Here is a 26,089-nt window from a genome sequence, read left to right as displayed (position 1 = left end):
TAAAGTAAGAGACCCACGACAATGGAAGAAGAAAACATCTTGAAGAACAAGGAGACCCGGTACAATTTGTCTATAGCTATAGTCACCATCAGCCACATACCTGGATGGTTTTAGAGGATACAGAGAGACTGTTCAAGAAGGTGTGAGTTGGAACTTTTACTGTTTTGTGTACCAGGGACACAAAAAGCAGAACACAGCACCTGTTTTCCAAAGAACCCACAAACTCATGGAATGGACAGTTAGTTTTAGTTTGCATAGTTTTTGATGCACCAAACTATGGCTTACAGTATAATAGAGGTGACAGTTCTCCTCCTTTGTAACCAACTCTGCACTTTGTTTCCCTGAAGGCTAGCACTGTGCTGAGTGCTCAATGTGGGTGCTAAATAAAGGAATGTCAAATAACCAGGAATGGGACATTGGGTTCCCATGATCTTGGGTTCAGTACATCTTAGAAAAATATGCTGTCATGTAGGCTATGGAGCACAGCATAACACATAAACCTTCCCCTACTATTTTCTACGTAGTGGGGTTAATGAATACTGGTTCCTGGCTTACCCAGAGCCCTGGCATCTCAAGGTCTCCTGTAGGACACTTGGAAATGAAATGCTTGTCCAGGGTGAGGACAGAGCTGGGGAGAGTGATGAGGAGCTGTTTCAGAGCAGATGTCAACAGAGCCCTTTTCTTCGTGCTGAGAATCATTAAACACAAGCCCCCACCCAGCAGGCAGAGTGACTGAGGCACTGGCTCCAGAGCACAGAGGCGGTGAGCTGGCCTCCTGGGGGACTCTCCCAGATACAAGCAAATGGGCTTTGATGATCCACTGGCCTTTGCTCATTCATCAGGAGTGTGGAGGTAGAAGCTCAGGCCACTTTGGAGTTTAATTAAGGATGGCAGCTGGCATGATAGGCCCAGTGGTTGTAGACTCCATTCATTTCACAAGTTGCTAGTTGGATATTGTTTTTCTCCAGATATTCCTATTGCCCTGTTCCCTTCCTTGTCACTGCACACACATTGTTCTGTTTGCTGTTCGAGTGGCATGACCATAATCCCAAGTATAGAGAGTCCAAGCAGGGGCCAGGTGCTAGAGTTATAGAAACTAAACTGTTAGGAAACTGGAAAATGGTGCTCCCATGTACACTATCCCCCTGTTTCAATGTACCCATTCTGTTTAAGAGTAAAGTCATGACTACTTTGAGACTTTGAATACCTGGAGGGAAAGAGCAGATACAGTTATAGCCTGCCAAGTGTCTGTGTTATCTGTCAGTGGTTCTCTATCAGAATGGAAGATGGCAGAAAAGAGAGCACCTGTCCCTGGTCCAAGCAACTAGACACAGGGAAGAAAGACTACTGACAGCCATACAGTCTCAGAGAAAGGAAGTTTAATGCTTGGAGCCCTGAAGATTTCTGTCTTAAAGAGAATGGACTGAATTTGTCTATTGTTTAGACACAAATGTTAAATGTGTCTTGTTAAGACCATTCCATTGATTAAACCAAAAGCACCTTTAAAGTACCAATCCTAACTGAAGTTATTCCTAATAGAATAATCTCCAAATCACATGCTATAATAAAGTGAAGGAGGAAGAAAGGATCAGACCCTGGCATTTATGCTTCCTATTCTGGGAACATAAAATCCAGGCAGGCTAAGAGTAGTAGAAAAATCTGTGTGAAATCTCTTGAGATGGCCTTACATTTGGGGAGACTTAGGTTGGGTAATGCTTATTTGCAGCATAAGGTTTAGGGAAATCCTCCATCATATAATTGTATACTACTTCGTAATGATGCTGTATGTGTGCAAAAACACTTCCTGGGTGGGAGGCTTGCCCTGTATTACCAGCTGCTGCTCACCCAAGTCCCATACAAATGAGTTAATTACCTGCTACAAGAACAGACTTTGCAAACAAAGCAGAATACATGCAAAATAAAGACTGTGCTCCTCCTTGTGTTATATGGTTGAACTATTTGAATAAAGGAAATTAGAGGAATTTCCTTAATGTCAAAATTCTAGGGAGACTTATTTTTATAGTTCCTAATCAAAAAGAAACCATGAGTTTAAAAAAAAAAGTACTTAAGTAAAAAAGTACTCACTCAAATCCATAGTAGAAATGTAAGTTGCCAGTAGCCTTTGCAATAGGATTACTGTCCTTGGCTTCATACTTTAATAAAGGGGTCTTAAAACTTTAATAAAGGAGTATTGAAGGCAGGTCCAGCAGGGGTACACCACATTATTTTTAAGGACAAGGGAAAGTATGAAGAATGTACAAACGCTTGGAAATTAAAGGGAACTTAAAGATGGCAAATTTCATTATCTTTATTTTTAAAATGAAAATCCTAGTCAGAAAGGTTATCTGAGTCTTAGTAGAAGGCTAGCTTTAGCTTTTTAAATTGGAGCTCCATGGAAACAGCTCTACCTGTCTTGAAGTGTTAGGAATAGCTGTCAGTGATTTCTGGCCCACATTCCTTATTCCTTCTATTCTCATGGTGCCAACATTCTGCCAATGGATTGGTATGCCAGACAATCGCGTGTTGTGTTCTCAGGAAAGGCGGTGTATTGTGAACTGTAAGCTCCCAAGGAACAATGATTTTGTTTTATGTCTCTTTGTATCTTTCTCATTATCAGGCACTGCACTTAAGTATAATGTTTAAATATATCCTGATATACAGTGTTCTATTCATGAAAAAAACTTGTAATATTTTTATTAGCAGGAACAATGTTAAGTGCATGAACTTTGGAGATAGGCTGCCCGATGTCATTCTGGCTTGGACAAATAAAATACCTGGTCATAAATTCTCTGTGCCTTAGTTTCCTTGTCTATAAACTGGAATATTAAGAGTCCTTATCTTGCTGGGTGGTTCTAAGGATGAAATGAATTAATTTTTGCAGAGCACTTACAACAGTGCCTGCCCTGGGGAAGTGCTCACTCAGAGTTAACTGTTATTAGTCAGTGTTCAGAGAAGGTCTTTAACCATTGTTGAGAAAGGTTCCAGAATATTCACAGTTATCATGCCAGTAACTGACCACCGTCAGCTGATTCTAGGACATCAGAGTGGTTGCCGTAGAGTCACTAGTTCTTATCTGGACATTTATTGCTCAGAGCTCTACTTACACAGCTTTTAACCCCCTCTACTGCCACTTTTAATACTGTGGCATCCAGGTTTTTTCAACAAATAGATGGATTCCCTGTTTTGGTAATTGTGATCTAGAGCCACATTCTGATCTGTCCACTGCCCTCTTGTAAATGGATGAGATTCCAGGGACCTTCTTCTTTTGGTCCCACTCAGACATGGGTGTGGAGGACCCTGGCCTCATGGCCCTTCCACAGAACCTTTGGGGGTTCTCCCAAACACACCACCAGCCTTAGCTCAAACTGATCCTGACCTCTTGGCCACTGTTCCCTTTAGATTGGGGCTTTTCTTCTTCTTAGCCTGTGGAATCCAGCTTAAAACTTATCTTAACTTGAATAAAGGGAAGCCATCTATTTTTTCCAAAAATTTTTTATTTGTTCTAATTAGTTATACACGACAGAAAAAAGCCATAAAAAAACTGACACATTATACATATATGGAGTAAAACTTCTCATTCTTATGGTTATATATGATGTAGAATCACACCGGTTGTGTAATCATATATGCAATAGGGTATTGATGCCAAATTCAATCTACTATCCTTCCTACCCCCTTACCCACTCCCCTCCGTTCACTCCCCTCTGCCTAATCCAGAGTACCTCTATTCTTTCCTACCCATCCCTTATGTGAATTGGCATCTGCATATCAGAGAAAACATTTGGCCTTTGGTTTTGGGGGGTTGGCTTATTTCGCTTAGCATGATATTCTCCAGCTCCATCCATTTACCTATAAATGTCATAATTTTATTCTTTAAGGCTGAGTAATATTCCATTGTGTATATATACTATACTTTTTTAATCCATTCATCTATTCAAGGGCATCTAAGTTGGTTTCATAGTTTAGCTATTGTGAATTGAGCTGTTATAAACATTGATATGGCTGCAACACTGTAGTATGCTGATTTTAAGTCCTCTGGATATAAACCAAGGAATGGGGTAGCTGTGTCAAATGATGGTTCCATTCAAAGTTTTCTGAGGAATCTCCATGCTGCTTTTCAGAATGGTTGTACCAATTTGCAGTCCCACCAACAATATATGACTATACCATTTTACCCACATCCTCACCAACACCTATTATTGCTTATATTATTGATAATTGTCATTTTGACTGGAGATGAAATCTTAGAGTAGTTTTAATTTGCATTTCTCTAAGTGCTAGAAAGGTTGAATATTTTTGCATGTATTTGTCAATTGTTGTATATCCTCTTCTGAGAAGAGTCTGTTTAGTTTCTTAGCCCACTTATTGATTGCGTTCTTTTGGGTTTTTTTTTTTTTTTTTTTTTTTTTGGTGTTAAGTTTTTTGAGTTCTTTACATATCCTGGAGATTAATGCTGTATCTGAGGTGCAGGTGGCAAAGATTTTCTCCCATTCTGTAAGCTCTCTCTTCATGTTATTGATTGGTTCCTTTGCTGAGAAGGAGAAGATGCTTTTTAGTTTGAATCCATCCCATTTATTGATTTTTTTTTTTTTTTTTTTTTTTTTTACTTCTTGCGATTTAGGAGTCCTGTTAAGGAAGTCAGATCCTAAGCCAACATGGTGAAGATTTGGGCCCACTTTTTCTTCTATTAGGTGCAGGGTCTCTGTTCTAATTCCTAAGTTTCTTATTCCCTTTGAGTTGTGTTTTGTGCAGGATGAGAGAGATGGGTTTAATTTTATTTTGCTACATATGGGTTTCTAATTTTCCCAGCACCATTTGTGGCTATCTTTTCTCCAATGAATGTTTATGGTGCCTATGTCTAGTATGCGATAACTGTATTTGTGTAGGTTTGTCTCTATCTTCTATTCTGTACCATTAGTCTACATGTCTGTTTTGGTGCCAATACCATGCTGTTTTTGTTACTATGGCTCTGTAGTATAGTTTAAGGTCTGGTATTGTGATGATGCTTTCTGCCTCATTCTTCTTGCTAAGGATTGATTTGAAAAGCCATCTTTTTCTATCCATCCAATTGTCATTTTGCTTCATAGGCTCTTGCTTCTGAGATGTGATTGTGTGATTGAATCCTGACTGATACGAATAACTATCTTCACTCTGGTTTTATTTCCACAGTATATTCCTCCAGATCTCTGTGTCTGCAATTTTGTGCTGGAACAGTCCCTCTCTGTCAGAGCCCTTCAGGAAATGCTTGCCAACACAGGTGAAAATGGCGGTGAAGGGGTGAGTACCTGAATTATGCCCTCAATTGGGATTGGGACTTACCACAGTTGAAAAACAGGTTACAAATTTCATTCATCCAGTGTGGAGCTAGAAAACCTTAGGAAACTTTGAGATGATCCATATGAAGATAGTAAATCTTTGTGCCTAAGCAGGGCACAAGACTCTGAACCTACTCCCTCTCCTTCCCCAGAACCCACCAAGGATATGGAGAGGCTGAGGAAGACTTTGAGATTGAGGGTGACTGCAAAGAAGGGTTTTTTAATGGGAAAATCTGACTGAGGATTTATGACTGTTCTGATAGAGCACAAACAACTAGGCTACATGGAGTTTGGAGAGCATTTTCTATAGAATTCTGTCTTTGACATGTGCCCAGGACTCAATAGTTTCACTGCTTCTTGGTGGTGAGTTAAATGGTCCTTAAGTGTTTAACTGAGAGAGAGTGCTCCATATCTACCATTTCTTCGGCCAGATATTTCAGAATAAATTTTGATTCTTCTATTCCCTAATGACCCACATTTATTTATGTCTATTCATCATCAAATACTTTAATTCTACAGCCTCAAGATTTCAAATCTCCTTCTTCCAACTAGTTTTCTCTACCCTCCCCACTCTCCCACGCTCCCTCATGTATCTTCTGAAATATTGCAGCAGTCCATTAACTGCTTTGATTCCTTCTGTACTTACCCCCTCCTCAGGCTTTCACTCAGTAATCACAATCTTCTTTCTAAAATGCAAATTCAATTATTACACTTCTGTGTTAAAAATCCTTTGCCCATTACCTTCAGGTAAATTCCAAATTCCTTAACGCAACTTAATGCCCTTTATGATTTGGTGGGCCCTGTGCACCTGTCTGTTCCATTTCTCACCACAGCCCACCCAGCACTTGTCCCACCCAGTGGAATTCCTTTCACTGCCTCAAACATGCAGTTCTTTTTTCCACCTCTGATCCTGCCCATCAGCTATTTCCTTCATGTGGAACAGCTTTCCTCCTCCTCTCTTTCCCCTTATATAATCCCTCTGGATCCTTCAAGGAACCAGTTTAGGTATTAAATCAGCTGACAAACCTCCACTGACCCCGCAGGTCTGTTGTGTGGGCAGCACTAAGTACATCCTCTGTCAGTTCTTACCACTGTTCTGTAATCGAAGATCTTATTTTCTTATTCTGGAGAGGACCCTGCCTGTGGGTAGGAACCATTTGCAGTTACCAAGTAACACAGTTTATCATTACTTTCCTTGCATGAGCTCATACATAATACAGAAATGTCTCCTTTGTGGTAGAAGAGACAGTGACCACAGAATCCATTAAAGCAATTTTTATAATTTGGTCATTTTCCAGCTCTTAATGAGATCTTAGGCAAGTCTTCTAATCTCACTGGACCACAATGTTCTCACCTATAAAATTAAAATGTTTAATTAGATCTCTAGGATCCTAAACACCAAGGGTTTGTGGTTCTTCACTCTTTTGATTTAAAACAATGTGCTTCAGTTAGTCTCCAGAAAATAGCTTTTCTCTTTCCCCTGGAGCATTAATACAGTGAGATTTTTGTTCGTTTAACATTGACCTTAATCTGGGTCCATTTCCCCCTTCCTGGCACTGACCTCAGCTCTTCACATTTTTTACACACCCTCAAATACTTGCAGTTTAGTGAAACAATATATTTTTTATTACCCTTTTTCAAAGACTCATCACATACAGGAATCTTTGAGAAGGAAGATCTGATTGATGTTATCAAGTGATGATTATCACTTTCGGTATCAAATAAGGTCTGGTAGACCCAACCTCCTTACTTCCTTAACCTAGAAATTGTGAAAGATCTAGATTCTGTGCTAACTGGAGAATTATCCCTTGGGTATTGTTTTATCCTGTTTGGTCCAAAAAGTGCATTTCGAAGGACTCCTTTTTCTCCAACGTTTAGCTTGAGTGGTTCAGAGAGTCCTACAGATGAGAAAGCAAACTCAGAAGTTCGTTGTTCTCCTTTGTTACCAAGAATTTTAAAAAATAGTCTTAACTGGGCTTCTCTTAAAGAGAAGTAAGCAATAACTCATTTCCCATATAGAGGGAAGAGCAACTTAATGAAATTTGAATCCTTAGCTTTAAAAACATATGAATAAGACCTACCTTAATCTCCATCCATGTTATAGTGGAAGATTTTTCAATATAGCTGTATATTTCAAGGACTTAGATAATTTACAATGTTTAGAGAGCAATACACTAAATCTTACTGAAAATTCATATCCAAAATAAATGATCAATAAAATTTTTATTAAATATCCATTGGATAACAATCACCATAGTGTGTCAAACTCTGAAATTTCCCATGTTATTGCCTTTTTGGTGCTATTTTACCAAAGATAGGAAAAATCTGATAGTTATTTCCTGTTCTGACACATTTATTATCATTATTCACTGAGATGATTTTACAATCCATTGGCAGCTCCACAAAATAGTTACCCAGACAGAAGCTTCAGGTACTAGAACCTCTTAGAATCCTCTTAAAATTCCATCTCGACTCTCAGTCTGTAGTATGAGAAGTACTGTTTTTAGTACTTTGCCATATAATCTCTTGCATCTGATTGGTTTGCTCTCTGAAGTGATTACTGTGCACATTTACTATTAGTACTTAACTTGGTTTTAGAAGATAATATTCAGCAGGGGGAAAAAAAAGGGAAGATGGAGAGAGAAGCGAGTTAACACGACAGACCATAATGATTGTCTGGAAAGCCCGGGGGTTGTGTGAACGGGATGATGCCTCCTTTGCATGCCATTCCATTCTGTTTTAAAATAGCCATTTACTGCTTTTAAATAAGTATTACTTCCACTAATGATGATGACTGCCACCAAACGGGATGCTTTGAGTGGTGCAATATTTTTTACTTCTGGTCATAAATAAGCCCTTGTGTGGTGCGTCTATTCACTGCTGTGTAGCAACTGAGTGTTTTTTTTTAAAAAATGACTTCAGTTGTTTATTCATTCATAGAAGTCTGCAAGGATTTATGATTCTGCAGCAATTTCCCTTGCTAACAAAGGAAACAAAGGCGCTTAACTAAACACCAGAGAGGTTCTTTTTAATTTTTTTGTTTTATTATTAAAATGTCCTTAACTCCAGCCGGGAACACATGGGAGCTGGCTTTATGTTGAAAGGAGTATAAATGAGGAGGAGGACCCAGGGACAAAGAGGATTTGGTGCTTCTCAGAGCCTGCCTAGCTAAGCTCATCTTTGGGTCACTTTACCTCTGGTCTAATCCTGTCTCATTTTCTTCTGGGGAAGATTACCAGGGGATAGATACTTGGCACTGTGGCCAATGTCATGGCTGGTGGTTGCAAGGAAAATCCCTGCATATGAATATTAAAGTATTGTCACTTTTCAGTTGACTGGATCCATAGTCTGTGTATGGGAATGTCCATTACCTTTCAGCATGACATGGATCCATTGGCGATGTCACCATTTCCCTCTAAACCCTCATTCGCTGTTCTTGTAGAAATAACTTAAGTTAGAATAAGCAGCATTCATTTGGGGGTGGGGGGAAGAAGATCTCTTTAGAGTCAGGCAGATATTTTCAGTCTAGCCTATGCAAGACCAGGTGACCTCTGGTACAAGTTATTTCTCTTCCCTTCCCTTGCCTCTCACATGGTCCAAATGCAACCTACCTCATATGATTGGGTGAGAATTAAATGATATCATTGCCCACAGCTGCCTGTGGGCATGGGCTCTTCTATTTCTCTCTGGTCTACTTCATTCTGTCAGATTCTTCAGTAATATTCAAACTGCCTATAAGGAAGGAGGATCCCGACCTGCATGACCAGGAGCATATTAAGTGGAGGGCTACATAAGTCTCAATGGATTTTGATATGAGCTAGCATAATGCTTCCAGAAATGAAAGGCCTTGATTAACACAATTACCAATTACATCCTTCTGATGAGCATTCTGTTTCTAAAAGTTGACTTCATTAATGAAGACTTTTAAAACTGATGTGAGAGTGTAATATATATATATATATATAAAATGAACTAGTGCTGTGGGTGCAATGTGAATGTTATGTTTTATCCATATCCATGCCTGACTGTAGAAGCTAAGATATCTGGCATGCTAATAAGTCAGTCTTCTAACCTTGATTGAAAAATGTGACCTGAAAAGATATTATTTCTACAAGAACCTTTATCATAAATGTCCTCACTGAGAGATTCTTCTTTATTTCCCTGTATTACTTGTATAATAGCCATTATCTCTAAAGTAAGTTACAGGCTCCTTACATTTGTCCTTGTCTTTGGAGTGAGAAATGCTACACACAGCGCAGCTGCTAGAGAAATGCTCAGGTACGATGTGGGACATTTGTCATGTGTTCCTGCTTCCTGAGGATGACATACCTAGTGCCTGTCAAGAGGCGGGGGTTAACGCCTGCTATCATGTGAACTCAAAATGGCCAGTGAAGCATAAACATTCATATTTTCATAAAGTTGCTTAAGATACATGTCATGAGATACACTACAGTAATTTCTTACCTTGCAGCCAAGTTCAGGACATTTATCCATCTTGGGAAGTCACAGAAAGTTGAGCAACAGGTGAGAACATCATTTAAAAAAAGAATCTGCCAAAGATGTTTCTATCCTGATGATACTCATTGATGAACAGCAGAACAGGTGTTGATGAGGGGAATTAGAAGTCCCCTTGCTTGAAGACTGAGCTATGCCCTGACTGAGATTTTGCACAAATGCCCCTAGAAATGGGAAGGCAAGAGAATCCTTGCCTCTTTCTTTCTGGCAGGATAAAAATAACATTCTGATATTGAATGCAACTGGGTTTTTTGTTGTTGTTGTTTCTTAATCTATGGCTTATAGTCCACACCAACTACAAACAAATCTCTTGGTAAGAATACTCTTATGAGTAAAAGCTCATCAAAACCTGCTCTTTAAAACCTGCTCTGTTGGCATTCATCTTACAGATTTACTCATGGAAGGTAGCCTGTTTGGGGGACAAATCTGGGAAACAGGTTTAGGTTTGGTCCTAACATTGCCACCAACTGGAAATGTAACCCCAGGCACATCTCGTACAGACTCTGGGCTTTGGTTTCACCATCTCTAAAGAAGGACATCACTTAAGTGCACAAGTTCTCTCTCCTGGGCTGTGGTGGGTGTAATACACCAAGTTAGAATGGGAATGTGTCATTACCTCACTTCCTCCCGTGCCTACAGGCTGTACTCCATCACTGAATGGCTATGTTGACTTGTTTGTTTTAGCCATTGCTTGAGACCTCAGCTCCCATATATTTAGGTAGAATGAGTCAATGTGTTTGTTATTCTGTTTTGTCGTGGACAAAAAAGAATATTCCATAGTCATCTGGGACAGCAGCCCTATGGCACAAGGTGTTGGTTATATAATTCTAATGTTTTATGAGGCCTGATTCCTTTTTTCTTATGCAAGAAAAGGTATTCTGTAGTTTTGGTAGCATTTATTTTCTAAAAGATCCAGCCATTATTTTGGAGAAATTAAATATTATAAGTGAAGTTCCTCCCCAAAACTAAGGTTTCAATGTTTTCCCCTCACAGAGCAAATTAATTAAATGTCTTTTCTCTCCGCCCTTTCCCTTCTACTCCTTACTGTTTTATATCTCATTTTGCTATGATTTTAGAATTTTATGCTGATATAATGGATTTTAATATTTCCTTGATAAGCTGATATTTATGAATACATGTGCAGATAACTCATATTTCATTTTTGGACTAGCCTTTTGATGACACGATTTTTAGTTAAAATATGCCATCTTGAAGATCTATCTTCATGGTAAGAAACCTTATTTGATATTTAAAAAAAAACTGATAAATTAGAGCATTTCTAAGATAAAGATGTTCTAAATTGCCTTATTTTGCTCAATGTTCTAATATAAATGTAATTCTGCAAAAGTGCTGTAGTCAAACTGAGGCTAAAACACATTGCTTGCTTATAGTCTCTTGATGACCTCAGCACTGTACTAAGAAAAAAGAAGTAAAGATCAACTTCTACCTCTATTGCCACTGCTAACATCTAGCAATGTGAAATATTCGCCTGGTAGGAAATCTACCCCCTTGACTCACTGTGTGTTCTTTTTCTATAGTAAACATCCATAGGTACCTCAGATAAGTTGAAAGCTTTCAGCAAGACCTGTGCACACTAAAATATCCACTTACTGTTTTGTTTTTGATTTCGCTAGCTCGGTGACCTCTCGGAATGGGTATGTCATACACTCATTTAATATACCTGTATTTTTGCATGGAACACTGACTTCGGCTGTTTTTATACTGAACCATGCCTTTCACTTGTGAGTGCTCAGGGCATTTCCATTCTTTGTGCCTCTGCAATTTTTGAAAAGACACTACTGCTCCCCACATTGGATCTTGTGGAATTAGAGGTGGCTGCACACTTAGAAATTCTTGGCCAGCCGGCTTATTTTACCACTGTTCAGCAATTAGGAGAATGGTTTATCTGTGGACTCATTCTGTTTTCCTTTAAGACAAAATCTTTTCCTCTTTTCAAAGTCTCTTTTACTTCTGGTGTGGTCTAGATGGACTGTGGCCATAGGTTTCCACTTGATAAGATGACAGAAGTGTGCAGCTGTGCCTTGCTCCAAGCTTTTCAATGCTTCGAAACCCGACCAGTACTATTATGCATCTCCAGCCCTGCTCTTCATAAGGCTGGAATTCATAATAAAAATGGAAAAAGCTAGTTGGATATTTTTTTTTTATTTTTCGTACAATACCCCCAAAGTGAACCAGCAGAATAATCGAATGTTCCTGTCCACAATTCAGAACAACCATGAAGGTTAACTAGCTTTTTACATTTCTTCATGTCCTCCTAGAAGCATTTTCAAACAGAAGAGCCCACAGAATGAAATTTTAAAGTTCCAGACGCTCTTGAATCTTCCATTTCCTGCATATCATGCTGCAGCTTTAGTACAGTTGTCTTTTCTTTGGTGAAGCTGGCTTGTTCAGAAGTTGGCACCTCATGCTGAAGAGCAGTGTGCCTGTGTAACCCTGATGTGGTTTTGCAAGTGTGATAACATTTAGCTTTGCTAATGTTACACACACTCTGGAGTTCTTTACATTCTTGCTGTGATGTCGAAATGCTCTGTTAGAATAGTTGTGTCATAGTGACTTCAGTCATCTTAGAAAGCTTGAGCTTTTTCCCCAGGGTGGACTGAAGGTGTTTGGTTTTTGTATTTTAATTGCAAAAAATTTAAACATCTTCATTAAAGTTTCTTAGAGGGGCATGGAGGGATCTGGATGTCTAAGCATTCTCTGGGACATACAATGTGGATATACCTATATTTTTCAAGGGGTTGTTTTAATGAGAGATTTCCCTGAAATTTTTTAGAGAAATGACTGATCGGAGGGCAAGGGCAGAGATGGATTGTAAAAATGTACTTCAGCTGCAATTTTAGGAGTATGTTTCAATCCTAAATTGTAAGATATCTGCATTTAAGGGAAACCTTTTGTTTTAACACACTTGCTTGCCTTTTTAAAAGTAATACACACTTGGGCCAGGCGTAGTGGTGCATGTCTGTAAGCTAGCTGAGGAGGCTCAGGCAGGAGGATCACAAGTTCAAAGCCAGCTTTAGCAACTTAGCAAAACCCTAAGCAACTTAGTGAGATCCTGTCTCAAAATTAAAAAAGAGCTGAGAATGTAGCTCAGTGATTAAGTGTCCCTGGGTTCAATCCCTGGTACCCTCCCCTGACCCAAGAAATAATGCACATTTGGAATTTTAGAATTCAAGAACTCCTGAGAGAATTGAAGTCCTTCGGTTTATTTATCAGATATTTTCTTTGATGGTATAATTCACTTTTAATAGCTACCAGAGTTTAAATTATGTATTGGTAGAGAGAAGTAAATGAACTAGAAAAAACGACAACTTATTTCCGTTTTGTGAAAGATTATTAAAAGCACCAATTTTGCTATTTCAGTGAAGAAAAACTGGCACCAGAGAATCCCTGATTTCCACTGTTTGGTATTAGAATGCAAGGATCTCAGAGGATGAAGTTGAACCAATGAAAAGAAAGCAGGAATAAAGGCAGGAAGATTGAGGAGACCCATGGAGTCAAAATGACCCCTGCTTGGCAGAGGGCTGGAATGGTCACCTGCAAAGGAGGGGGAAACTGGAGACAAAATGCTTTTGTTTTTACCTGGTGTTTCCTGTGGCTGAGCTGGGGCTCCTGCTGAGAGTAGAGATGTAGAAGGTGCTTTGCTTTGTTGATGGCCCTAAAGTGTTGCTCTGGTGTGAGGGAGGAAAGTGCTCCACTAGGTAGGGTTGGCCATTCTGGCCTTCCTGTAGCCACTCTCTGGACCTTGTTGTCCCCATCTGTAAAATGTGGGCTCTTGGCTTACACACTGGATCTGGGACAGATATTTAATAGCCACTAACTCTGATGAAAGGCTCTCCAAACACCAGGAAATTCAATTTATTAAGTTAACTTTATAAACGGAAAGCTTTGCTTTAAAAAAAAAAAAAAAGGATTTCTATGATGATAGACTGTGCCCTTTTTAGTACTTAAACAGTTTTATGGTTATAAAGTTATTTTCATTTCAGATATTATGGCAATAATGTCGGTGACGATTTGCTTTTTTGGATGCCCTTACTATGCTAATTATTAGCTTTTCTCCGGTAATTGAAATTTTACTGGTTCTTAAACTCATGAAACTTATAAACCTATTGTATAGAGCGCATGAATTCCATGTGCTAAATGGTTTTGCCCAAGTATTAGACTTATGCTTTGACTTACAAGTTGTTGCTTTAATTTTTTTTTTTTTTTCCCTTTGTAAAAGCCAGAGAGTCGATGCCCTTGTTGGTTGTAGTTATTTTGTGGACAACAATGGATCTTATCTCTGTGATGGAAGGGGAGAGGTGCTCTAAGTCTTAGGGGCTCTAGTGATGCCCTTTCTTTTCTTATTATGGAGAGAAACATGCATTGACAATAGCATGTTTACAGTAGTCACCTGCTTCCATTCCACTAATGACGTGCAGCTGGGGGCCAGGCGGCCCTCATGCCATTGGTGCTGCTCATCTGCTTTGAGAAGGTGAAGTGAGATAGGCAGAAGAGCTAGAATGTTGTCCCAAAGAAGGAAGTGAGAGCTGTTCCTATGTAAGTGAGGCTATCAACACAGAGTTTTCCTCCACAGAGCAACCTTTGGGGAAGGTGCTTTAGAGGATGCTTCATCTTGGGCAACTCCCCTGAGTCTGGCTCCTCTGGGCTGGGGTGGAAATTTGTAGTGAAACTTTAAAAAATTTTTTTTTGTTTTCAAGTCTTTGATGAGATAGTAGAATGGTAAGCTGAATGCATTACTTTTTTGTATCTTTACAGTTGTTTATTTTCTAAAATTGTGATTTGGTTTTAGAAATTTTCAGAAATAAATGCTAGGGTGCAAGAGCCTCCACATTTTCAATGGGTGTAGGTGACCAACTTGTAATTACTGAGGCATCTTCAGTCAGTCATGCAGGGAGAGCTATGGTGCCAAACCTCTGAAACTGAACATCATACTCTACATTTCCGATTGAGAACACAGCCACAGAGGAGAAAGAGACATATTCCCCCCAGTGCTCTGTAGTATTGTGTCCACATACTTCAGTACCCTGGCAACTTAACCTCTGTCTTCTCTGGGGAATTTCCCATGCCATTTTGGTAAAGAGACTATTTGCAAACCCTGGTACAATTTTAGAATTAACACACATGTTGGAAATAATAATCTGAAGCAGCATATATCTCAAATTCATAACCCCTCTGCCTTAAAATGGGTTAGAACATGTTTCTACATGAGTTAAAACCTATGGATTTCCAACATTAGAAAAAGAGGGGAGTTGAACTTTTAACGAGATAGCATTTCAGAACCTCTTGCTCTGCTCAGGGTTGTCAATTTTATGGGGGTCTTGACTTTATGTTCATCTCAGCATCCTACCCAGGAAGACCTAACTCCCTGAACAGATGCCAAGGGCCTGGGAGCAGTCTAAGCAGCAGAAGCTACATTTCTGTGACCCTAGACAGTTGACCCTGGTTGCTGGGAGAATGAGCAACTGCTGTCTCCCAGTTCATTGTTCCTTCCAGGCGACCTCTTGAATGCATAGGTAGGTGAAGCAACTGGGATACAAGTCATGATTTATCAGCTCATTTCAGTCCAAGTCAGCGCAAGAAACAGAATTCCCAGACTCCCTCGAGATGTTAACCCATTATGCAAAGCTCCAATCCCCCCTCTTATTGCCTCAGTCTTTTCCTGTGGCACAGATCCCTTCTGAACTCCTTGCTCTCTCTCTCCCCACATAAAGCTACCTAGATTGTGGTTACCTCACCTCTAACTCTTCTCACTTCAATTGCAATCCTTTATTAGATTGACCTGTTCCCAGGGCAAAGGGGAATTTAAGTTCATGGTGTTAAATCTCTGATCCAAATAGATACAATTCCAACTAGTTTTGTGTCTCATCTAAATTTTTGTGTTTACAGGAATTGAGAGCATTCTTGAGTTCTGTCAGTCTCTTTCCCCCATTTGTCTGTCGATCCATAATTATGGACTCGTTGACATGTACATTTTTCTAAATATATTAACTTAATTCTAATGGTCTTTACATCCTTTGGTATTGTTTTTTTTTTCTTTCTAATGCATGGTTTATATCACTCAACATTTGGATAGGCAAGTATTTCCAATGCATCCCTGTGTAAAAGAGGAACCTATGTATATCTACCCTTTTTATTTTACTTACTGCATTCCGCCACTGAAATGTAATCCTAACAGAAGAAAAAAAGCTTCTATTATTTAGATTTGTTACACTGAACTATTTTTAAGTCAGTTTCTTCAATCCCTTCTTCTGAATAATGCTCTAATTGCTGTATCTTATAAAACATGCCAAAATAATCAAGAGAGCTCCATATTTCACACGACCCTATGTTTCATTCAGTAGGGACTACTTTAGTTTATCCTCAGGTTCTATCACAAAACAGAGGTACGTCTACCTTTAGAGAGGATCCTGTTTTTAACATGTATACATATGTGTATCCCTTCAAAGCAAAAGACCCATAGCTATAAGATCTGTTTTGTATGCACAAACTTGATCTAGGAAAATATCTCTGGCCAAATCCAATTTTTTTGTGACAAATCCCAGTGGGCTCCCAAGAAGGAGGATGCTGAGTCAGATAATAGGCCACCCCTACTGTTCACAGAGCTCCTGAAGCTCATTCCAGCTGGCTTTAGACCATCCAGTTTGTAACCAAGGAGGTCTTGCCAGAATTCTCTCCCAGAAAGATCTGTAATCTTACAGACTGACTTAAAAAAATGAAAGTGACCACTAACAAGAGATAACCTGTATCACTATGATAATGAAATTGATGTCAAAAACCCAATACATTACCCCACATTCTGAATAGCCTAATTTATGACCTTATTTTATAGTCTTCTAGTGATTTACAAATTCACTACTATCATAATTTGAACCAAATTATCCTGCTGTAAGTTTATACTGGAAATTCACAGGTGCATTATAGTGGTCACTTCATGCCATGTGCCATCACACCCCTGCTTCACTATCATCTTGGAATCACATCTCTCTTATAATATGTTACAAAATACAGGCATCATTTTCTCCTGGATGCTCAGACCCTCCCTGTTTGAGCCAAGGGAGCATCATTAACCTTTTATAACATTACCACTGATGTCTTTGAGTAATAAGGGTGACCCAGGCCTATCTGAATTTTTCAGCCACAAGACATGAAATCGGACAACTCTTTAGTATCCCTGGTTCCATTTTACAGAGACTAATATTAGAGAATAAATTCTGGCATTGGGGATGTATATTTCACTGCTCCTGCCATGACCAGTCCGGCATGAGATTGGAGGAGATACTAGTGCGACACCAGAAGAGAGGCAACTTAAATCACCCTCGTGACAGAACAAGACTTTATTTTTATGAAGAACATGAATTTAACCTTCACAATGATGACTCCAATGTGCTTCTAACCTCTCCCTTTTCCTCTGCCTTACTTACATATGAAAGCTTACTCAGCCGTTTTGCTCTCTCCGAGGCAACAGTGTTCCTGTGGTCCACAGCTGTATTGAACTGTGCTGCTCTTTCTCTGCTCATTCATTTTTAAAAGCACGCTGTGTCCTTTCCAATCTCTGGTTTCATGGCAGTTTTCTAGCGTCTTGAAAATTGTCTTCCTTGAATCCTATGATATCTGCATATGTAGATATTGACCGTGGTGGCTTTCTAGGGATGGTACAAACTGCTCTGGCTCCTGTCAGTCTGTCTGTCTCCCCTCAGGCTTTCGTCCCTGAGGACCATCACAAACTGCTTCCCTCAGATAACTTACTTGCTTCTTCAGAAGAAGTGCTTCTGAGGAGCACTCCCTGTTGCCAGAGATTCCTGCCCATGGGGAGAGCAGAGATACTGCAGTGTTCTATACCATGTCCTCGCATGACATCAGTGATGTCCACACCAAGGCCCCTGGAAAATGATTGGCTTATTTCCCCCCATCCATTGGAGAAGACAAACATGAACACGAGTAGTTTGAGTTTTATTAATTTTGTAGGAATTGTTTTCCCCACATTGTAACCCATACTCAGCACTTTAGCATTAGCCCTCCTCTTGCTCTCACAGGTGCTCTGTGGGTGCTCCTTTTAATATGCTTTATTCCCTTGCCAGGGTGTCCTGTGGCTCAGGGGAAGTCAGGTTTTGCTGTCAGCCCAGTAGGTTACTCTCCCAATGTCAGTGTGATAAATTTGCTCCTTGCACAAAGGGGAGAAAATAGATCAGGTGAGGCTTGCTCTGTTCAAGTCCCAGCTTCCATTCACCAATCGGCAGAGGAGGCTTTAGAAGAAAAACAACAAAAAAAAAAAACACAAAAAACCTACCTTTTTTATTTGAAAGAGCTAGCAGTGGGCAAACACTTGGACCTGAGCCAGGACTCTGAAAGGTGGGCTTTTGAACGCAGCCATGTCTGACTGCACCCGTGCTACATGTTCACAACTCTGAGTGATGCTAGACCTGCAGAAAGGAAAGTGAGACGGTGTAAATAAGAATGCAGATTACCAAGGTGCACCCTGAAGGGGACCTGCAAGTCATAGAAATCAGAGTGAAGACAGAAGATCAGAGGTGACCCATTCCAGAGGGGTATGTGACCAAGCAGTGAGTAGGCACAGTGCCAGTCCTTGTCCCCCAAACTTCTCTGTATTTGCCATTAACTCCATCTCTTCCCAGGTCCTGTAGAGTCCAAGTAGGTGAGGACAGAGGTCCCCACTGCCTTCAAGGCAGCTCATGAAGGGTCCAGGTGACCATCAGTTATTGTGAGGATGGGTGGATGATGATGATCAAGGTGGGTCTGGACCTCTTTCTGTGTCAAGCTGGAGTTGTTGGGAGTCCTCACCACACATAGATTTTGTGGGAGGGATTTATGTCTATCTTCACAGGCGTATGGTAGCAGCATTGAGAGAGTTGAACATCAGCCCTACAGTTGTCAAGGTCAAGGGGAAGTGATCATATTTGTTCTTTGCTTCTGTGGGAATTCTGGAGAAATATTAAAAGGAAAGTAAATTATGGGTGCAGAAGATGCTTCTGAGAGCAGAGGAGTACTTGCTGGACTACAACTGGACCCTGCACCTCAGCAATCAGTGTATTACTATGATTGCTGAGGTGCAGGGTCCAGTGTAGCTGTGAAAGTCCCAGAAGGGGAGGCTGTCAAGCCTGGATGTGCATCAGAATTTGCAGAGAGCCCGGGTCCCAACACAGACCAACAAATCAGAGTCTTGGAAAGGCGGCCCAGCATTCTGTTTTGTACTTTTCTTGTTTTTCTTTCATTTTTAAAGTTCCTCTAGTGATCCTGGTCCAGGGACAGGTACAGAGTATCAGGAAGACCCGTTTTCCTCTCCACCCACAGATCCACATGTACACAGAGCCCTTGAGCATCAGCTTCTCTACCCCAGACCATTGCATACACTTCAAGGGGAAATCAAGCTGTTCTGCCTAGGAATATAAACTTGGCCTTGGGCTTTCTATATGAATGTAGAGAGAACAGGATGAATCCATGTACATGCAACATAATCATAGTTGGGATGAGGACAACAGAGATAAAGATGAAGAAAATGGAGAGACAGTGATACAGAACATCCAGGTGGGAGGGGAAAAATCTGTAGGTTTAAGGAATGCAGAAGAGAGGGAAACAGACTATAATCAATTTCACCTTCTACTTTATAGCCCACACAGGTAGATTTGTTTACACACAGTAAGACTTCGCAGGGATTATATGATAAAAACTTACTCTCCTTTAACTTTAAATCCCCAGAATGAACAATGATTTTTTTTTTTTACAGAGTAGAGTTAGTGTTTATTTTGTCATATCAAGGTGATCTGACTTTTCAAATGTTAGACTCTTTGTAGGAAATATTCATATACATTATTACATTTAGTAAAAAGTAATGAGGCCAGGTCATTGGTCTTGACCCTTTGTGGCCGTTGGTCCATCAGAGATCTGATGAATGCTAAGGAGAATGGGTGCTTCATATAAAAACCAGAAAAGTGAAAAACAAATTTTGCTTACGGAGTCCTTTTCTGTAAAGAATGCACTTGGAAGTGTCCAACTCTTAGAAATCCATCTGTTAGCTATGGGATAGGAAAAAAATTCAGAGGAAAAGAATTGCCTTACTTTTTTCCAAAGTATACTTGTCATCGGTCTAAATGTCATTAGCACCAGGACAAATCTCTCCTGTTGATTTTTAAAAGACATCATAATAAGAAATGTGTGTCAAATCTGCTTCTTTGTCTAACTTTCCTGTGGTACCTATGCCCAAGGGAAATCACTGATGCATTCTAGATGACCCCAGGCCCAATTTAGAGGCATCTCAAGTCACTGTTGGCCCTCAGTGGAAAGTGCTCATCCACCTCCTTCACATGAAGTATCTGAAAATCCCGGGTCTATTAGGGACTTCAGAGTCATTTAATTTGTTCCACAACTATAGTAAAATGGGACATAGGATGGAAGAATGGCTGCACAAGTCTACATACATTTTCATGGGTCAAAAACTGTGGTGTGTGTGTCTGTGTGTGTGTGTGTGTGTGTGTGTATACATGCAGAAGATTGAACCCAAAGTCTCATGAATGCTAAACAAATACTGTACCACTGAGCTACTCTAAGCCCAAAAGTCTTTATTTTTGAAAACTTGAAAGGAAGGAGATCCCTGTTGTCTTCAGCCCTGCAATCATAATTTAAGTGTGCAGCACCCAGAGGCTCTTCCTTCTTGTGGCTTCAAGTGCCATAAGTATCAACTCTGTGTCACAATCACAGCTACTCTCTGGTCCCCAGCTCACCTGAGCCCTCTCAGATTTGACTTACCTAAGGGGTCAGACCTTTCTTTGCAAATTAAAAACAAGTAGGTATTTTTCTAGAAGAGACTATCTCATTGCCATGTGGGTTTTTGCCGCAAATGATGCTCATGACCCAGAATTCACAGTTTCTTAAATTAGGCTCCAGCCTTTCAACTTGTTGTCCTGAAATACTTCCGTGTAGCTGTGAAATTAATGACATGAACAAAAAGGAGATTGCACAGCCTTCTCATCCAAGAGAACTCATCCTAGCACTTCCAAGAAGGAGGGATGGCTAGATTCAGTAAATTATAAACCACAGGAATGATAAGTTTGGCATTCAGGGTGGGGGAGGTTGTCTGGTCTTGTTTATGTTTTCCCTTTTTATTAGCAGTGTGTATACTTAAAAATTGAAAGAAACAGGAGAATAGGCTGTCTGGGCATGGCTTTTACAGTATTTTTCCTTCCATGCTGTGATGTGAGGGATATGGTAGGTGTAGGAGGTGGGGCTCCCTACAGTCAGGGACTGCTGAAGGTCCTTCTGCCATCAGATGTTATCACTCTTTCTTGAAGGGTGAGGGGTTGCCTGTTGGGCTCTTAGCCACTGACATTTGGGCCTACCTTTTTAGGAAACCAACAGCTGACTTGCCAGGTAAGACCGCATGGCCACTGAATTTGGGACACTGGGGCTGTCAGATGCTACCCCTTCCTCCTTTTTTCTGAACTTCAGTAAAATTCTCTTATGATTTTGGTTTTTCACAGTATCCCAAAAGGCCTGCAAAATATGCAGGGAATGTGTGACAGCCCTGCCTGAAGGGCCTGGGCTGCCTTGCTTGAGTGCCCCACATTCATTTGAAGGCTTTCGTAAGACAGGGGAAGTCTTTGGGGGGTTCCTTCATGCAGGTTTCTATAACCAGTGGCTCAGGCACCTTCAACTGTTGATTTTAGGCTCATATTACCCCAATATTGCCAGTAGAAAATCAAGGTGTCAAAACAACAATACTTCCTACTTTTGCAGCGTTTTTATCCATGGGGAGCCTCAGGGAGTTAGAGGCATCTCTGCCCAGCTCAGGAAAAGCAGGTTTTGGCAGCTGCCTAGTTGAGGAATGGAATGTCTGATCCAAATAAAAAGGGAGTGGTGTTGAAGAAGTAAGTTACGTGTCTTGCATTGGACTCTTTGGGGTTTCACACCAAATTACAGGGAGTCAGGGTGGCTGTGATGGACCTATTGAAATCCTGTTATTTTATTTGCTGGCTCTGCCCTCTAATTATGAACCTATCTGTGCCTGTGCCCCTCCTATCCTTAAAATAGGGTTTCTGAGTTCCACTGTACTACAATGAGGTCCCTTTTTTACTTTCATTGAGGAGGAAATATCTTCTTTGTTACCAGGTAGTTATAATCCAAGACCTGTTTGAAACATGTCCATCAGTGCTTCTGGTATCTGAGTGAGACAGTTATTGTACAGCCTTATCCTTCCACCCCTCATAAAAAGTAAAGTTGCTTGAGCGGGGTCTTGGTAGTTTGGACATAAAGGGGTGGTCCTCCAGCCTGAAATAAGTACAGGCATCCACTGGCTGGGTGAGGCAGCCTTGGTTAACATAGAATGGTGGACAACCAAGTTCTGAGCTTCAAGATTGTGATCCAAAATGAGGAGTCCACAGCAATCAGAGACTCCAGTGGGTTTGAAACACAAGTATGAATCCCTGTGGTGAGAGATTTTTTTTTCCTATGGAATCTGGAGCTGAGCCTCATGGAGCTAAAAGAGGGACTTGGAGGTGTCTTGAATAAAAAAGGCTGACTCTCTGGGGTTTCCATGTCATATCCAGGTAAGACTAGATTCTAGGAGTCAGTTTCTAAAAGCACTCATGCTAAAAATGCATCTTGGTCTGCCATTGAGGTGGGCCAAATATTTTACTAAGGATCCTAGCAAATTAACTGCACACTTGAGCAACTGAAAATTTAATGAATACACAAAAATCCTTCTATAGCTCCATTTTTTTAACCCCATGCAGTATGTTCTCCCCCTCCCCCCACGGTACACTTTTTATTGAAATTATGATACAGTACTAATGGTAAAGAAAAACTTAGAGAAGGATAAAGCCCAATAGTTCTGCAGCCAACCAAGTAGCTATTTCATTTTTATAGGTTTCCTTATCATCTTTGTGTATATACATGGAATAATTGAAGGTATTTTGTATTCTGCTTTTTTCAGTGACATGTCATAAGCATTTTTCCATTTCCACATAGCCTCTGTAATTGCAGCCTTTAATGGTTGCAGAATAGAACATCCTAAAGAAGCCCCATAATTTACTAAAATCTCTTTTGGATTTTAGGTTATTTTCAGGTTTTTGTTTTGTTGCACTCATTATAATGCTCTTATTGCAACTGTGTGCATATATTCCTGCTTCTCTTGAGTTATTCCCAGAAGTAGAATGACTCCAGCAGAGGTTATAGACTCCTTTATGGCTCTTTTTATATATTGCTATATTGCCTTGCAGAAGAGATGTATTCAGTGCCACCTCGCACAGGACCATATCAGCTAAACTGCAACTGCAACAGCATTTTCCCTCCGTTTGTGCAAATTTCATAGATGTGAAATGATATATCCAAGTTCCTTTAATTGTCAGTCCTTTCATTATGGAAAGAGATTAAGTTTTTTCCATATGTTTTAATTTTATTCTGATATGAATCATTCATATCTTTGCCTTCTGGTTTATTCGAGCCTTGGTGTTTTCCTACATTTCAATGAGATATTAACTCTTTGTCATAGCGATAGTCTTTCTGTAGCCTATTAAATGTTGGCGTTTCCATTGTTCTGAAGTTCAGTAATTTAGGCACAATCATATTTCTTTTATTTCCTGTGAATGCACTTGGTATTTTAAAGCATGGATAAGTATTAGGTCTGTATGGAATATAGACTATTTTATTACAGGCTGGTTGTTCTGGAATTCAATTTTAAAATGAAATATTTAATTTTCTTATCCACGCAGAATCTATGTTCTTATCTTCTTATGTTTCCTGTAGCTCTTACTGAATGCTTTTCTGATTTGCTATCCACACATCAGAGACATGTGCTTAATAATACTAGCTTCCCATTGTTGTACTGAAAATCTGGTTTATCAAATGCTACATTTTCATATGGTCAGATCTGTTTAACAGCTGAATCCATACCAGAGTGAATTAATTTTGCTTCATGTCACTTCTTAAAACTCAGTTCTTCTTAGAATAAAAATTTATTACTGTTTATATTTCCAAATTAGTTTTAATCACAGTTGAATTCCAAAATACTCTATTTGAATTTTATTTAAAACTACAGTAAAGCTATAAGTGAAGTTTTAGAGAATAAGCATTTACAAATATGAATATCCTCTTTCAGTAACAAATATACCTTTTCATTTCATTGAATCAAATTTTATACAATAATGATTTTGGTTTCCTTTTAAAGACTCCTCTCACCTAAGTAAATACCTAAAAATCTGTTTTCTAGTAGTAGAAATCATGAGTGGAATCTCTCATTATTTCATTATTGTCACTTGCACGAAAAGACATGGAAACCTGGGCAATCTAAAGGGCTGCCATCATGTTCTGTCCATGTTATGTGACCTTGTAGAAGGACTTCCTTTCTTTGATGGCCAAAGAGTGGAACAGAAGTAGGATGAGAAAAGAGAATTATAGGACATGCATGCACATCCAGAAAATGACATCATAGCCTTCCTGTAAGACCTCCAAGAAACACAGCCCCTGAAGCTTGGTGGGTTATATTATATATAGCAAGGAACCTTCCTGGAGCCCTGGAATGTTTCTTAGAGCCTAGGACTCCTAAATGGAATTTAGTTTCTAGATCATAAAATGATACAGCTTAGCGATCTAACAAGTCTTGAAGCATTTATGTGGCTGGATAGAAGTTGAGTTACCCCCTCCTCAGTTGCTATATCTGGTTGACCTTACTGGGAGGCAGTGTCCTCTGGAAACTACAAAAAGAAATGTCAGTGTTAGAAATTAATCTTGAAATTACAGGTTAAATGATTGAATTAATGACCTAATGGAACATTTTTCCTCTGTGCATGGCATCAGGGACTTTTGCCAGTTTTTTCTTGACCAACCCCTATCCTGTGAAGTTGTATCAAATGTTCTCCTTCTTCCAATAATGACAGACAAGATCACTCATAGCAGGGATAGGATCACCATCCCAGGAAAGTTTATATCTTAAGGTCTGGATCTCCTCACATGAATGGATGCATATAATCTTCCATGTATCTTTCCTAAAATATTATTCCATAGTTGGTCTTCAATAGTGAACAGTTACTAGAATTTGTAGTTAGCCTCAAGTTCAAATCCAAACTCCCTGCTTATATGCCAACCATAGGAAGTTTCTTAAATTGTCCACAACTAACTTTCCTATCTGCAAAATGGAGACAAAAGGACCACATCTTCCAATTATTCATTCATTCATTTAGGGAATATTTAATGTGCGTCTCCTATGTACCAGCCACTGATAAAAAATGCCATGTCCTCTGCTCTGTCAATGTCATGAAGCTGATATTCTAGGGCAAGAGAAGGTACATAGATATCAAAAATAACATGAATTCATGTCAGCTACTAATAATGTCATGAGAAATAATAAAGCAGAAAATCATGATAGAGTAACTTTTTTTTTTACAAAGAGTGATCAGAGAAGACTTCTTTAATGAGATAGCTGAGCATGGAAATGAATAAAGGATGGAAACTAGTTATGAGATTATTGAGAGAAGAGCATCCTAGGCAGAGGGAAACACGTATGCAGAGGCCCTCTGGAAGGAGCATATTTGTCTACAATATAGAGGAAGACCAGTATGTCTGGAGCAGGAGTTGTGGGGAGCATGAAACTTGTAGGTGAAGTCAGAGAAGTGTAAAGGAACCAGATCATGGAGGGTAACATTCAGCAAATTATAGCCAGCCAGCCAAATCCAGCTTACAGTCTGTTTACATACACTCTCCAGGTTAAGAATGGCTTTAAATTTCTAGAAGTGAGAGAGAACTATATTACAGTGATTGTATGTGGCCCACAGAGTCTAAAGTACTTGCTGCCTGGCCTCTTAAAGAACTTGCCAACTCCTCATGCAGGGTCTTAGGGAGAACTTTATTACTTCTAAGTGGCATTGGAAGCCACAAGGGGGTTTTGAGCAAGAAAGTAATGTTATGTGATTGACAGGTTTAAAAGAGTGACTCTGGCTTCCCTGTTAGCTTGCATCATACTCAGAGGAAAGGCAGAGCAGGGAGCACAGTGGGAGGCCACTATGATTGTTCAGGTGAAACCTGAGATGACTACACTGGTAGCATCTGGGTACCAGCTGGTTAGACACAGAGCATATCTTGAAGATGGCATTAAAAGTTGCTTTGGATTGAGTGTGGGATATGAGTGCAAAGAGGAAGTAAAGGCAGACCTCCAAATTTTAGGTATATTCACCCCTCCTAATGTTGCCATGGAAACCAAAGGAGAAAATTATCCTTTCTACTCTGAGCTTGAC

The 26,089-nt window shown here is 39.8% G+C and overlaps 1 protein-coding gene across 1 annotated transcript in view; it reads left to right on the top strand.

Annotated features, from left to right (window-relative positions):
* The window catches only part of Ryr3 (ryanodine receptor 3), a 360,681-nt gene that overhangs the window by 37,514 nt on the left and 297,078 nt on the right, over window positions 1–26,089 (top strand). The window contains exon 3 of the mRNA XM_071607412.1: window positions 5,170–5,277. Within this exon, the coding sequence (XP_071463513.1) occupies window positions 5,170–5,277 (108 nt within the window). The remainder of the gene's footprint in view (window positions 1–5,169; window positions 5,278–26,089) is intronic.

The sequence above is a fragment of the Marmota flaviventris genome, chromosome 2 (assembly GCF_047511675.1).
Source record: "Marmota flaviventris isolate mMarFla1 chromosome 2, mMarFla1.hap1, whole genome shotgun sequence".
NCBI lineage: Eukaryota > Metazoa > Chordata > Mammalia > Rodentia > Sciuridae > Marmota > Marmota flaviventris.
Note: the sequence above shows the minus strand (reverse complement) of the source record. Positions and strands in the feature narration are given on the sequence as shown.